The sequence below is a fragment of the Mastigoproctus giganteus genome, chromosome 3 (assembly GCF_048544385.1).
Source record: "Mastigoproctus giganteus isolate SK-2022 chromosome 3, ASM4854438v1, whole genome shotgun sequence".
Taxonomy (NCBI): Eukaryota; Metazoa; Arthropoda; class Arachnida; order Uropygi; family Thelyphonidae; genus Mastigoproctus; species Mastigoproctus giganteus.
The window spans coordinates 224,181,743-224,196,318 of NC_143577.1; the positions used below are offsets into that span (position 1 = coordinate 224,181,743).

The 14,576-nt window shown below is 32.7% G+C and overlaps 1 protein-coding gene across 2 annotated transcripts in view; it reads left to right on the top strand.

The window, feature by feature from the left end:
• The window catches only part of mahj (LisH and WD40 domain-containing protein mahjong), a 305,108-nt gene that overhangs the window by 110,751 nt on the left and 179,781 nt on the right, over nucleotides 1–14,576 (top strand). For both annotated transcript variants that reach the window (XM_090369657.1, XM_090369658.1), the window contains exons 12-14: nucleotides 2,019–2,059; nucleotides 10,761–10,899; nucleotides 12,331–12,540. In XM_090369657.1, the coding sequence (XP_090225783.1) occupies nucleotides 2,019–2,059; nucleotides 10,761–10,899; nucleotides 12,331–12,540 (390 nt within the window). The remainder of the gene's footprint in view (nucleotides 1–2,018; nucleotides 2,060–10,760; nucleotides 10,900–12,330; nucleotides 12,541–14,576) is intronic.

Consider the following 14,576-nt stretch of genomic DNA (forward strand, 5'->3'; position numbering starts at 1 on the left):
TTTACATAGGTAACCTAGGAAAAGGCCCTTTTCTTCTGGTTGCATAATGCATGAGGAATATTGTTGCATCTGAAACAGCAGGACTAAAATATTTACAAGTTATTTTAATACAAGTTAATCTAACTATACAAATATTTAAAATATTTACAAAATACTAAACTATATCAGGTCCCTTCATCAGCTAATATTACAGTAGAACATCAAATGATGCCGTAACGTTCACCAACCTCATGCATAAGGTTGGTGAATGTTATGAAGGCAGTTGTCTTTCAATGCAATGAATGTTGACACGTGTCCCACATACGCGTTCTACATTGTCAAGTGTCTGCCCAGTAACTATTTTTGTGTTCCTTCCATGTAACATTCACCAACATAGAGGTATGATTGTTAATAGTTTAAAATTTTGTAAATATTTTAGCTTTTTGTAAATATTTGTATAATAATAATAATAATAATACCATTATACTAATATACTAACATTATAATGCACTGATCGAAATCTAATTAGAAAATGACCTATGTAATTATTTACCTGCACATTTGTAGTGACTTAATTGCCCCACCCTCTTCTCCCATTGGCTTGAATAAATATCACTAGGAGGAAAACTTTTAATGTGTAGAGAGAAAATATTCTTTTTAAATAGTCTTAGCCAGTTATCAGTATAAAAGTAACTTCCTGTTCTTGATGGGCATATAAAAGAATAGGAAATCACTTCAAAGAATGCATTATATTATTAAATATTAAGTATTTCATGAAAAAAAAACCTAGGAAAATCTGAAATTGCAGAGCACACACTCAACACATACTGCATGTTGCAAAAACATTAGTGCAGCAATAAATTTATAAAGTCATTGGCATTGTATGAGATGACATGAAGTGAAAGCTAACAGGCCCTATATATTGAAAAATACAGAACTCATGATGGTAGAAATAATGGTAAAAATATAATAATTGGTTGATTTGCTTATAAAGAATATTTAATTAAGTAAAAAATTATTTGTGTATATATCATTATTATTTTTTTTCCGTTTTGAGGTAATCTCACACTAGGATCCATTTGTTGAGGTGACTTTACTAGGCTAAATTTAATTAAGTACTGATAGTGTGGATATATATATAAGTTGCGGTCTTAGTTCAGATTTTGTTGTGATAGTAGCTGGTAGTGATCTGTTTTGTGATCAAGGAATCGATAAACATCCTATAAATATAAATCAGAATTTTGTGTGATATTTTTATAAATCAAATTAGTTCTTTGTTTTCTTGGAATATTACATAAATTTAACTAGTATACTTGATAATGTCATATGTACTCTTAGCACTAGGCTCTTAGTTACCTGAGGCTCATCAAATTATTGTTTACTCCATTCCTCCCTGCTATAATGATATTTGCGGCAAGGTATACAGAGCAGACCGAAAAGAGAAAGCAAGTAGCTTAGATTATCATTCCTTGAACATACTATGTGTAATGGACTTTTGAACAAGGTAGTGGGCTCACATGGGTGCAGAGTAACAGTTAATTCTGTTAAATTTTACCAAATTTGTGATATTTTCATTCTGCTCTGAAATTCTATACCTATATTGTATTGAGGAGAAGTTGTGGATATTTGGCCAGTAAATTGCAAAAAATTTAAATCTTGAAAGGTTAATTTTGAGTTTTTATATCTTTGATGTTTACTGTTCATAAGAAAATAATTAAACTTGTGCAATAGATACTTCTCATTTTGAAAGAATATTGCATAAATGGCAATGATGACAGTGTCATCATCACTGTCATCATTGTTGTGTAACATTATGCACATTGAAGGCATTTAATTTTCTTGCTAAAGTTATTCCCTCTAAGAAGTTGTCAGATGATTAATTAAAAAAATATTTTAATAGAATTTGAACATATTTACTTTGCAAATAAATTAAATATAAGTTAAAGTGTCATAAGCTGATTTTTACAATTTTATTTCAGAAAATATAAATAAAAACTAATTCTTAAAGTATCATATTTATATTCATATATATGTTTTAGGTTTGTCTTCTTCCCCAGCATGTTTTATGTGACTTAGTAAGGTATGTTTTTTATGTTTTTAATTAATACTAATAAGCTAATTTTGGTAAAGCAGCTTTTTATTTGTTTCATTTGAGTATTTATTGAAGAGATTTACCTATTATATGTGCTTGTATATTTATGTTGCGTAATACGGTGTTTACAAATTTATTTGATGATCATTAGTGTGGAAAAATGACTTATCCAGTAAATAGTATGATAATTAATATCATACTATTTAATAAGTTAATCTCAAGTGTAGGTTGCATAGTATTCCTTCCTGGAAATCCTCAGCTGCCTCAGTGCTAATTATAAAACTAACAACCAAAGTGCACTGGCTCATAATACAGAATTAATAAAGCTTATCTCTTGCTAGTTTGATATGATTAGTTTTGAAATTTAAAATTAGCACTTGTCATTAAATGAATAAGGCATTTCATATATATTAATTACAAAGACAGAATATGGTTATTACAGTAGTCTCCAAGACTATTGTCATAAATGAACACTATTGAACCACCAATATAGTACTGAATACTAATACAGCAATTAAGATTATATGTGGCACAGTGTGATTCTGTTATATAAGTACAGAGATACCTTAACATTCAAAATAAAATAAAATCATAAAATTAAAAAATAAAAAAATAAATAAAAAAGCTAATATCACACCTCTAGCAGAGTGAAGGCTTGACTCCCTGCCCAAGAGGGGTGCTCTCACATTCATGACACATGAAATATAGACAGGGAACCCACAAGGGCCACTTTTTCAGGAGAAACATCAGCCACTGTGAATTTTAGAAGGATTATATTTCATTTATTCGCTATTACGCAACAAAGCATTTACAGATGGCTCTATCAGACACAAAACAGAAAGTAACAAATGAACTGAACCAAAAACATTTTCCATGGCCATTACCTGCTTATAATTAAAACAAACCAACACAATAAACAAAATGATAATTTCCTTGTTGACTAAGATTTAAAAAATGTAAATGTGAAAATTAACCTTAAAACCAAATTGTAATAAACAGGAGATTAACATAAAGAAATTATTAAATAATAATAATAATAAATTGTATAAAGCAGCTTGGCAATTAATTAGTGGAATTGCACATTGCTAGATATAACCTTAATTTCTGTATTAGTACTTGCACTATTTTGATGGTTTAATAGCGTTCTTTTTTTACAAAAATTTGTGAGGTCGAAATATTTCTCATAGAAGATGGATGGCATTCTTTACCACACAGGTAACTAAAATTATAAAGTAATACATTTCACCGACTTTAGTAAATGTGATTATTTTTTTATTTTTTTTTTTTATGAAAACCCCAAATACGAAAGTTATTAGAACCTACATGTATGATACTTAGCATTGTGTATGAGTAGTAGGGCGAGAAGATAGAAGATACATCTGATTTGTTGAGTTGCCTAACACTCCTCTAACGGGTGCCTCCATAGCCAGGTGGGAAGGAGCAGCAGTGCGTAGCACATGCTTCTTGATTAGACCAGGGTTCGAGCCCATATATCCCAGAGCAATATGGCCTTAGTTGCTAATGCTCCTAAAAACCAAATAACAAACTCCTCTAACAAGACAAAGTGTCTTCTGTCATGTTAGAGGACTGCTGGGCAGCTCAGTTACAACCTGAAATTTGGAATAACTAGAATGACTAGTAAATGACTCTTGAAGCATGATTTTCATGATATTGAAGTGCATTTCACAAATAGTATAACATAATAGGGTAAAATTGTTAAGATAGACTCAAATGTTAGTCATCTTTCATAAATGTTGAAATCTGTGAAAGCATTGAGATAGTCATATCTTACATTCAAGCACATTGAATTACATTCAGCTTGCATGCTATTCAGTTTTACAATTACTTTGTCAGTAAATTTGAGCTTGGATATAAATCCACTGTGTTTGAAGTATGTTTGGTTTTGAGTTTTGGCTTTCAAGATGTTTTTGAGACATTTTGATGTCGTTTCTGGCATTTAAAACTGATTGAGTGGTGGACTTACAACATTGTAGACCAAAGATCTGTGGCAATAGTTTCCTAGAATGTTTAAACAAATGAATTGATGAATACAAGTCAACTTTGAAAAGTTTATCTGAATAAGCTAGGTTATAAGTTCAACAGATAGTGGAAAATGAAGGCTACAAACATTTAAGGCCTTTCCATCAAAAGAACTGAGTAACACAGAGATAGCATGTGAGAAGCAGCTCAAATTTTGGTGAAGTAGTTTTATTTTCTCTTGATTCTTGCAGTTTTTTATTCTTTTGAAGTGTAAATTCAGTTTATAAGTAATACTGATGGAATGTGTGTTTTTGGAGGAAAGAATTTTCTATTAATGTTAAGAGATCCAGCAGTATATCCACTTTGTGACTAATAATTACTAATAAATTTGTAACTTATCCTTTCTGGATGGTGGATTTACTGGAATAAATTTGATTGAATATGCTTGAACACTGCTCATTCTTGAGCATTGATAATGTTGCATTTCAATAAGATGGTTTACCAGCCCATTACTCATTTACAATAAGAGTTTTTGTTGCACAATCTCTATCTAGATTTGTCATTGGGTTCTCCAAATCAGATCCATCATAGCTTGTTTGTAGCTTTGAATTGCCAGTTTTCAAAATAGTTGAGTTGGCTGTTTGTAATGAAGAAAGCTAGAAAGGTGTGCATACATATTATGCAGTATGGGACCTTGTATTTGTAATCTTAAAATTGGAAAGGACCTAAAATTCCTTTCCAGTTTTCCTTTCCCCACAAATTAATAAGGTGATGCCATTATAAGAGAGCACATAGTGCAAAAGTAGGTTTGTTACAGCTGTAAGAAACGTACAACATATAATTAACTTTGCAGAGCATGTTGGCATTGTTTAAAAAAATTATGTACTGTTCTGCTGACAAAAGTGCATTCTAGTTCTCATTGTTCATCATCAAGCAAGATGTAATCACTTATGTTCAGATGTTGATTTTTCTTATATAGTAATATTTATCTTATATAGTTATTTAATTGGTAACTGTATGATCTGATAATCAAATAGCATTAGCATTAATGGTAAATAAGTATTTATTTTATTTTGTTGATAACATATTTCAGTTTTTATTAGCAAGTTGTAGCTATAATATAACTCCAGTGTTCGTCACCAGCTTGGTGCCTCCGTAGCCAGGTGGGGAGCAGCAGCAGCAGTGCATAGCACACGCTTCTTGATTAGACCGGGGTTCGAGCCCATTACCCAAATATGGAGGATGCGGGAAGGTCAGGGAATGACCACCGCATATCCCAGAGCAATATGGCCTTAGGTGCTAATGCTCCTAAAAACCAAATAACAAACAAACAACAAATGTCGCCAGCTGCCATATATTATTATATATATATATATTTTTTTATGTCTAATATGTTGAAAACTAAATACACAAGGCATAATATGTTATGGATAGAAATTAACTAGGTAATTTTGGTGTAAATACACCATAGTTTACCCATAAGTTTAACTACATACATAGTATAATGGCATCATTTAGATTCTCTCTCATATTGTGGCTACCTTCACAACGAGATACCAGGTATTGCACTATTTCAAATAAATAGCACTCCTCTAGTAGAGGAGACTGCTGTTATTTATTCTCAGTGGGCACCACCACCCAGACGCGTTTTGGAGCTTGTTGACTCACTCATCAGTGGGCGGGCAGGTACCCTGATAATGCAGGCATGCCATTGCGGGCATACCTCCCCACCCACTGATGAGTGAGCCAACAAGCTCCGAAACATGTCTGGGTTGTGGTGCCCACTGAGAATAAATAACAGTAGTCTCCTCTACTAGAGAAGCGTTACTTATTTGAAGTAGTTCAATACCTGGTATCTCGTTGTGTAAAGGTAGCCACAATATGAGATAAAATCTAAACAATGCCGTTACACTATGTATGTAGTTAAACTTATGGGTAAACTATGGTGTATTTACACCAATATTATATAGTTAATTTCTGTCCATAGCATTATGCCTTGTGCATTTAGTTTTCAACATATTATCATTATCTTCACCGTTTGGCATCTCTCATATTGGGGAATTAACTTCGCAACCGTGATGGCATGTCTGCATTATCAGGGTACCTGCCCACCCACTGATGAGTGAGCCAACATGCTCCAAAATGCGTCTGGATTGTGGTGCCCACTGAGAATAAATAACAGTAGTCTCCTCTACTAGAGAAGCGTTACTTATTTGAAGTAGTGCAATACCTGGTATCTCGTTGTGTGAAGGTAGCCACAATATGAGATAAAATCTAAACGATGCCGTTACACTACATATGTAGTTAAACTTTGGTGTATTTACACCGATATTATATAAATTTTTTTATGTCTATATTAAGCTTATATTTTTATGTAAGTCTGCATTATGTTGTGTGTATATAATATAAATGCACATATTGTGTAGCATACATAATAACTTTTAATACATATGCATGAACCTAAAATGCTGTTCGTTCCTCAAATTAGGTGGCTGTTATGGGAGAAAAGAGAGTATTGGTAAATTTAAAAATGCTGTCTTATATAATATCACATTACATTACATTCTTGTATAACAACTGCTAATAATGCATATATTCTTACAAGTACTAGAATTTAAGTACATTTCTAATCCCAATAAATATTTTATTAGGCTTACAAACTGACCTCATACATTCCTAATATTGCTACAAATGTGTGTTCAATATACAATATTATGTTGTATAACAAATTACTGCTACTCTGACTTTGAGTTGCCCAAAACAAAAAAATCAGATGAATAACTGTTGTTATATATACAGGATAAATCAAAAGTAGCTTCGCACATTCAATGTCTTATAAGTTTTTATTTTGTTTATGTGGGTGAAACATACTGGGGGAAAATTAGTTCAAACCCAAAGTTGCAGTGAAATAACAATTACAAAATCTATATGCTTCAGTTATCTGTTTCTTAAAATTTCAAGTCATTTAGCAAGGATAGGTTATATGTTCTTATGTCTTAATATATCCCCACAAAAAGAAGTCAAGTAGTGTGAGGTCCAGTGACTGAGCTGGCCATAGAATTTTACCTGCAAACCCTGGAAAGTGGAGATCCAAACACCCTTGTACATCCTTTTAGTAGTGGAGGGGTTCATCATCTTGTGGAAAAGCACATTATTGCTGGGATCATTCTGAGCAATTTTTAGGATAAAGTATTTTCTAACATATCTCAATGCATGAGACCAGTGAAGAAGAATAGGCCATACACTTTTCTGAAATTTGCAGCACAAAACAGGTTAACTTTGTGACTGTCTCAGGCATGTTCTAAAACCATGTTTGGTTTTTCATTTACCCTGCACTCTTGCATCATGTTTATTTGCCTCACCTGTGACATTGAATATGCACTTGTTGCTAAGCACAAAACATTTAAAAAACTCTTCTGTTATCATAGTAAAATCTTTCTTGGCAATGTTGTATTTCAATAGCATAGAATGTTGATATCTGATCTTTTCAACAGCTGTAATGGCTTGTGCTAACTGTGTGTAACTTTTATAGTTTTAGATGAAACTGCTTATTCCTTGCTCTCCAATCTCTCCCCCCCCCCCGTATATAGTTTATACTAATCCAATATGTTGATTTTTGTGGACTGGAGGTGAAATTCCTCATTTTTTCAACAGTATGAACTTTCTGCTTGTGTCATAGATTTTTTCTTTCATTCAAAATAATGCTTTGTGCTCTTCCTAAACTGGTGTATGTCAGAATTTCTGTTTACATTACCATAGTGCCATAGATGGTCAGTTCAGCAGTTAATAAGAAATGAGCATGAAACCCTAACTTTAACTGTTTTTACCACTGTCAGCACATGTTGATTGTAGTGAACACATTTGCAAACTTAAATTGTGAAGCTGCTTTTGAGTTGCCCTATACTGTATTTAATATCTAGCACATACTTGGGCAAATTTTTTTTTAAGCTGGCAGCATCGAGACATTTGTGAGTGCTTGTAGGCCGCAGTTGTTGTGGATGTAGGATCTATCTGACAGTAATGAGAAAGTCACCTTGTAGTTGGCCTCAACAAAATTTATCAAGACTTTTAGAAGCAATACAGTCAATAAATACAAGAAACATAAATAAACAACTTTATTTTAATGGGATTTATGAAGCTGTTTACAATTATTAATCATCTTATTCCAGTCACGTATTAATTTTGAAGTAGCACCTCACAGAACACAATGAAGGTTGGTGTCTGTCAGGGATGCTCAGTGTTTGTTTTTATTAATGTTCATTACAGAGAATGTTTGTTCACACTTATAGGTGGAACTGAAAATTGACATAATTTTTGTGGCCAAATTTTTCAGGTTACAAAACTTTTTTGGGTCAAGAATGTCATAAAATTCTGTAATATCATTCTGGTTTTGAAGTTCCTGTATGCTGGAGTCACATTTTAAATCAGTGAGCTCAAGCTGAACTTCAGCTGGTGCATTATCAATGCTTGAAGAGAATGGATCGCGCACAATTGATAAATATGATTAAATTTTTTGAAAGTCTAGAAATCTGGTCTCGAATTCTTCAGTTAAGTTTTTGATTGATGTTGTATAACCAACAAATTTTATTTCCAAAATATTTCTTAGAGATGCCATTGTAGGAAAATGAACCAGGTTTTTTTAATTGGCCAGAAAACAAACACAGTTTAAGAAGGAAAGAATTCAAACTGATTATTATATCATGTGCAAATTTCCCCCTTGTAGCTCTTTGTTCAATATATGGAGGTGTGTAACAATATCCACCGTGAAAGCAGAATCTCAGATTCAACCTTCATCTTTTAGCTCGGTGAAATTGCAGTTATTTTTCATTCCTGAAAATAATATAATTTCATCTTTCAGCTCTCATACTCTACGAAGTACATTTCCTAAACTTAACCACCTTACATGACTATGACAAAATACATCGGTATGCTCACACTGAAGATCTTCTAGAAAGTTTATGAACTGTCGGTGATTTTATGAAATTTACAATCTTTATAATAGGTGTGGTTATATGTTCCACATTGGGTACAGTTTTGCATAAGACTCGCTGATGAATAATACAATGAATTGGTATTATTTTGTGTTTCAGATCAGTCTCATTAATTTTGTTTTGAATCAATTTCAATAATCCGTTATTTTTACCGGTCAAATATGGCACACCGTCCGTTGTTACACTAATAATTTTATTCCGGGGTAAATTAAACCTCTTTAGACAATTTTATACTTTTACAAAAATATTTGATCCAGTTATGCAGTCTTATTGATTCCGTGGATAACAACTCCTCGACAATTTCAAAATTGCTGTTACAAGCGTGAATGAAAATTAGTAACTGTGCAGTGCCTTTTGTGTCAGTACTTTCATCGAGAAACGAATTTCAGTTCTGCTGATAGTTGCTCTACCAAGTTATCAGTGATATTTTCGACACGTTGAGCTATAGTACGCCGAGATAAACTTATGTTTTGGAATTTAGACTTTATAGGTGGACATAACATTGTACTAGCTTCTAACATGCATTCCTTAATGAACTCTCCATCTGAAAATGATTTACATGCTTTTGCGATTTTGCTGGCAATGATATAGCTTACTTTTGTCACAGCTTCCTGTTCATTATTTTGTTGAATAAAAACACTTTGCTGTAGAGAATTTCTCAATGAGTTGATCACACATTGCTTTTCTTGCATCATCAGTTAAGTTTTCTCCATGCATAGGGGGTTTAGTCATGTAATGTCTCTTAATGTTATATTCTTTAAAAACCGAAACACTTTCATTGCAAATGAGACACACAGCTTTATTTTTAATGCTTGTGAAAAGATATTTAGTTTTCCATTCCTCATTAAATGTACAACACTCAGCCTTGATTTTTTTGTTTTTTACTCATTTTATGAAATATACAGGGATAACAAAATTGTAAAAAAAAGTCAAAGTATGCCCAACCCAAATTATAAGCTAATAAGATAAGCTTGTCACAAGTTCAAAAGACAAATCCAAATCAAAATATCACAAAATAACTTAAAACATCAATTCAACCCAGAAAACAGTGCATGTATTAGTGTATTAGTATGTATTAGTATGTATTAGTATGTATTAGTACATGTATTAGTATCGCCAACTAGGTGGTAATCCACTCACCTAATCACTGTCAACTTCTCCACACTGATTTTTATAGAAACTTTGTAAATCCACACACAAGAACACTGTTGCTGTGAGCAACAAACTCCATACTACAACTGTCTGACTTGAACTGGAGGTAGAAAGTATGGATTCACGTCCCTGTTGTTCCACATGCACATGATTACTCAGTAATTTTGTCAAAACAGTATTTCTTGGAAGTTCCATCATAGCATTTTGAAGATAGTATTGTTAATAATCTACCACTGTTGATAGTATACAACTATCACTGCTAATTCCATTGTATGATAGTATTATATGATACATGATCATATTCATTATTTTGATAAAGTTACTAGTGAAATGACGGCACGAGACGGGCCGCACAAAAAGTAGACGCTGGCCACATGCCTGTGGGCCGTAGTTTGCCCAGGCCTAATCTAGTGGGCTTGAGGTATTTGAGCTCATACTGTTCGAAAATATAGTAGAATAAGTAGACTGGAGTCTTTTATAACATTTCTTTCTCAACTTTAAATCTGTTAAAAAAGATGTAATGAAATTGCACAGTTGCCAATTTAATTTATTTATTCTTTCGATAGCTATGCCTTATGGCTCTTAGAATGTTCCCATGATTCTAGTCGCTGCCATGCTACAATGTTTTTTGGATTGACTTTTGCATTCAGGGTAATATTAGAATTGTTTGATCGCCAGGATGGACTTCGTAAGCTCTGTAATGTGGTAAGTGTGATACTTATGATTAATACTACATTTTTATTTATTGGCATTATGTTCTCTTGACAGAAGCACAGGAATACTTCAATCAAGAAAACTTAGTTGCCTTTATTTGTTATGAAGTAGACAATAATTTCTAATGGCATTAATGGCAGTCACTTGTCACACCAGACTGACTTAATATCTTGTTTTCGTCCATTGGATATGCTTTTCTTGAATCTACTTGTACTCTATTTGCGATCAAATGAATAATCTCCAACAGGAAAAATAAAGATCTGTTTATTTTTCCTGTATACAGCGTGTTTCAGTTAAAAAGCACTGGAAACCTCCCTTATTTATTTTTAAGTTTAGATTATTCATTGTCTGTACCTTTTTTTTTTTTTTTTTTTTTTTTTTAGTCATATTTGGGCTGAAATTTTTGAATTTGATGTTAAAATTTGTATTTTAACTTATGTATTTGTAAAATCTAAATTGCCATTTAGATTTTACAATTTCTAATTAGCTGCTTTTTTTCTCAGTGGGAAAGTTGTTTCCAGTCCTCAGTTTAGTCTAAAAATATCACTGGTGTACTTTTGAAATGAACATAGAAGCAATTTTATATGAATTAAAAAAAAAAAAAAAATAGAACAATGGTTGAATGTGAGTTTTGCTTTTGTGTGCTTAGCTGTGTACAGTAGCTGGCTATATGAGAACAATTGCATGTTGCATCCCTTTATGTACTCAATGGCAAAAGAAATACTATTTAAATGAGCCATTAAAAAACAATTTTGTATGGAAGGCAGCTATTACATGAAATAGAAGTTTAATGAAAACAAAGCAATGTACAATAATAAATTCAGTTCCAGGAAGGGTGGGGAGGAAAGAAGAATATTATGGCTCTTTGCTATTAAAGATCAGCATCACCAATGTTTGGCATTCTGTGACTGCTACTGCTGTTATTTCTGCAAAATAAAGAATACAATGTAACTAATAACAAAAGTCCTGGATTGAAGTAATTTTGATACAAAACAACAGCCACACACACACACACACACACACACACACACACACACACACACACACACACACACACACACACACACACACACACACTTAAATTTTTTGCATTGTTTACAGCAAAGAATGGACATCAATTGATAATCTAAATGTTACAAATGAGTTTTTTTTTTTTTTTTTGAATAACTTCATTTAAATGTTTAATTATTTCTTTTGTCAATGTTTGCATTGAGAGAACATGTGATGTGCCTTTGTGCAGCCAGCTGTTCTACGTCACTAAAAATGCATATTGAAAAATGAACATCTTATACAACTATTGCATTAGGGTTTTTTTTTGTTTTTTTTTTTATTCAGATAAAATAGCTTCTTTATGTATCTGTTTATTATGCATGTTGGCACAGATTAGAATTTAAAAAATTATCAATTTTTTTTTTGTTTTAGATGAGCACATTGAACATATTTATCTTGGATTCTAATGAACTAGTGACTAGTGATGACCAAGTTTTTGCAAGCCGACAAGCTGCTCGACATGTTTGTGTTGCCTTGAAACGCTACTATGAAGCTCATTTGGCTATCCAAGCAGAACTATTGAGAAGATCTCATTCTCGTAATCAGGGTAGCTCTCCTCAGCCTACTGTTCCCCCCTACAAAGTAAGTATAAATTTTATCAACTCTTTCCGCCACCTTTTCTCTTTATGATAAAATATTAGCAGTATGCAAGTTTCCAGCTTGTAAAAGGTAATTTAATGTTTGTTATATTAATTTGATACACACAAAGACTTCTGTTTGAAGGTTAAAGTGAATTGAATTTGATTGAATTAAAACTCATATAGGTTTGTACTATAGCATCATGTTTATACATAGCCAACTAGTAGTTACAAAATTGGCATCATTTTAGTATATCTCATATTGTGAATGCCTTCACGAGTTGCCACACTATTGCACTACCTCGAATAAGTAACGCTTCACTAATAGATAAGACTTCTTCGTAACCTGAGGCTGTTGCCCTAAACAAATTATGTAATTTTCAATCATTGTACACCATCAGGCATCTCTCATATCGTGGAGTTATACTTCGCAGCTGTGTTGTCATCATTGTAACACCAGGATACCTGCCCACCCACCAATGAAGAGCCAGTAAGCTCTGAAATGTGCCATCTGGGTGGTCATATCTGCTGAGAATAAGTAACAGTAGTCTTCTCTATTAGTGAAGTGTTACTTATTCAAGGTAGTGCAATATCATGACAACTCGCTGTGAAGGCATTCACAATATGAGATATACTAAAATGGTGCCAATTTTGTAACTACTTAGTAGTTGGCTACGTATAAACATGATGCTATAGCACAAACCTATACGTTAATTAACTTCTTCGTAACCTGAGGCTATTGCCCTAAACAAATTATGTAGAAAATAAAACATTAAGACTGAGTTATCTTGTGTATAAAACTAATTAAAATAATTTTATTTAAAAAATAAAAATAAATAATAAATAATTTTACTTTTACTTAGCTAACAAAAGCTATAAGCAGGCATCACTGAAATAAGTACACTAAATTGGAGGGTGTCTTCTATGGAAAAAAAGACAATGAAAAAAATGTTATATAAACATTGATCCAGAAATGCTTTGTTGTCAAACTAGAGCTATTTGAAAATTTTCTATGCAGCAGTAGGATAGTAGATTTAATTTTAAAAGTAACATATGCAGTGTTTATTTATTTACACTGTCACACTGCATGCAGACATTTTGATAATAAGACAGACATTTTAATAATAAAAGAGACTTTTAAAGAAATTTTATTTACATAAAATTTGACTAAAAATGTAGTTTTACAAGACAGAGTGCTTGTGTCATTCCATTGATAGGAGGCAACAACTGTTTTTAGTATTATAATAGAACACAGATTCATAAATCAACTACAACACTGAAAGAATGGTACTTGACTGCATTCACAATGCACCGAATGCATTGTGAATACAATGGCACTAGTTACTGTAAGTAGGTGTTCACCTGCCCTGTGTTTGCAATGCAAGTGAACACCTACTCACAGTAACTGGTGTCACCCATTAGCACACATGGTCGGCTCACTATCGCTGTGAACAGGTCTTTGTTTTGTTACTGAATGGGGAAGGATGTTGACATTAAGAGGCATTTAGTCATCTGCATCTTTACTTTCAATTCCAATTTTCTTAAAACATGTTCCTAACATAAGGTACTTTTGAAATAAAGTACCTTAACTATCCTACTACTGCAGAAAAATTTTTTGAGCAGCTTTAGTTTGTTATTAGTGTACCTATATTACTTGTTGACTCTACCAAGTGTTAATGGCAGAATTCTGCCATTAAAAAGATAGCAGAACCATGAATACAGATAGAGTATGCAGTGCTACTTACATTGCAGTTATAAGTTAGCAGTGTTGGCCCAAGCTGCCAGTATAGTTATATCTGTTAACTTTATCAGTGAAAAGGCATCTTAAATGCCCTCGTGGATAGCATAGTTGATATAGTCACCGTCCTTTTCACGCAAGATGGAAAAGACCTGAGTTTGAATCCTGTCAGTGATGTAAGCAATTTTTATGGGCATTTTTTCAAAATGCAGCTGAGTTGGTCTCATGCCAGGGTAGCACATTTTTTCTTCTATAAATTTGGTTGGTATTTTTGTCCAGAAAACAGGAAAATCAATAGTAAT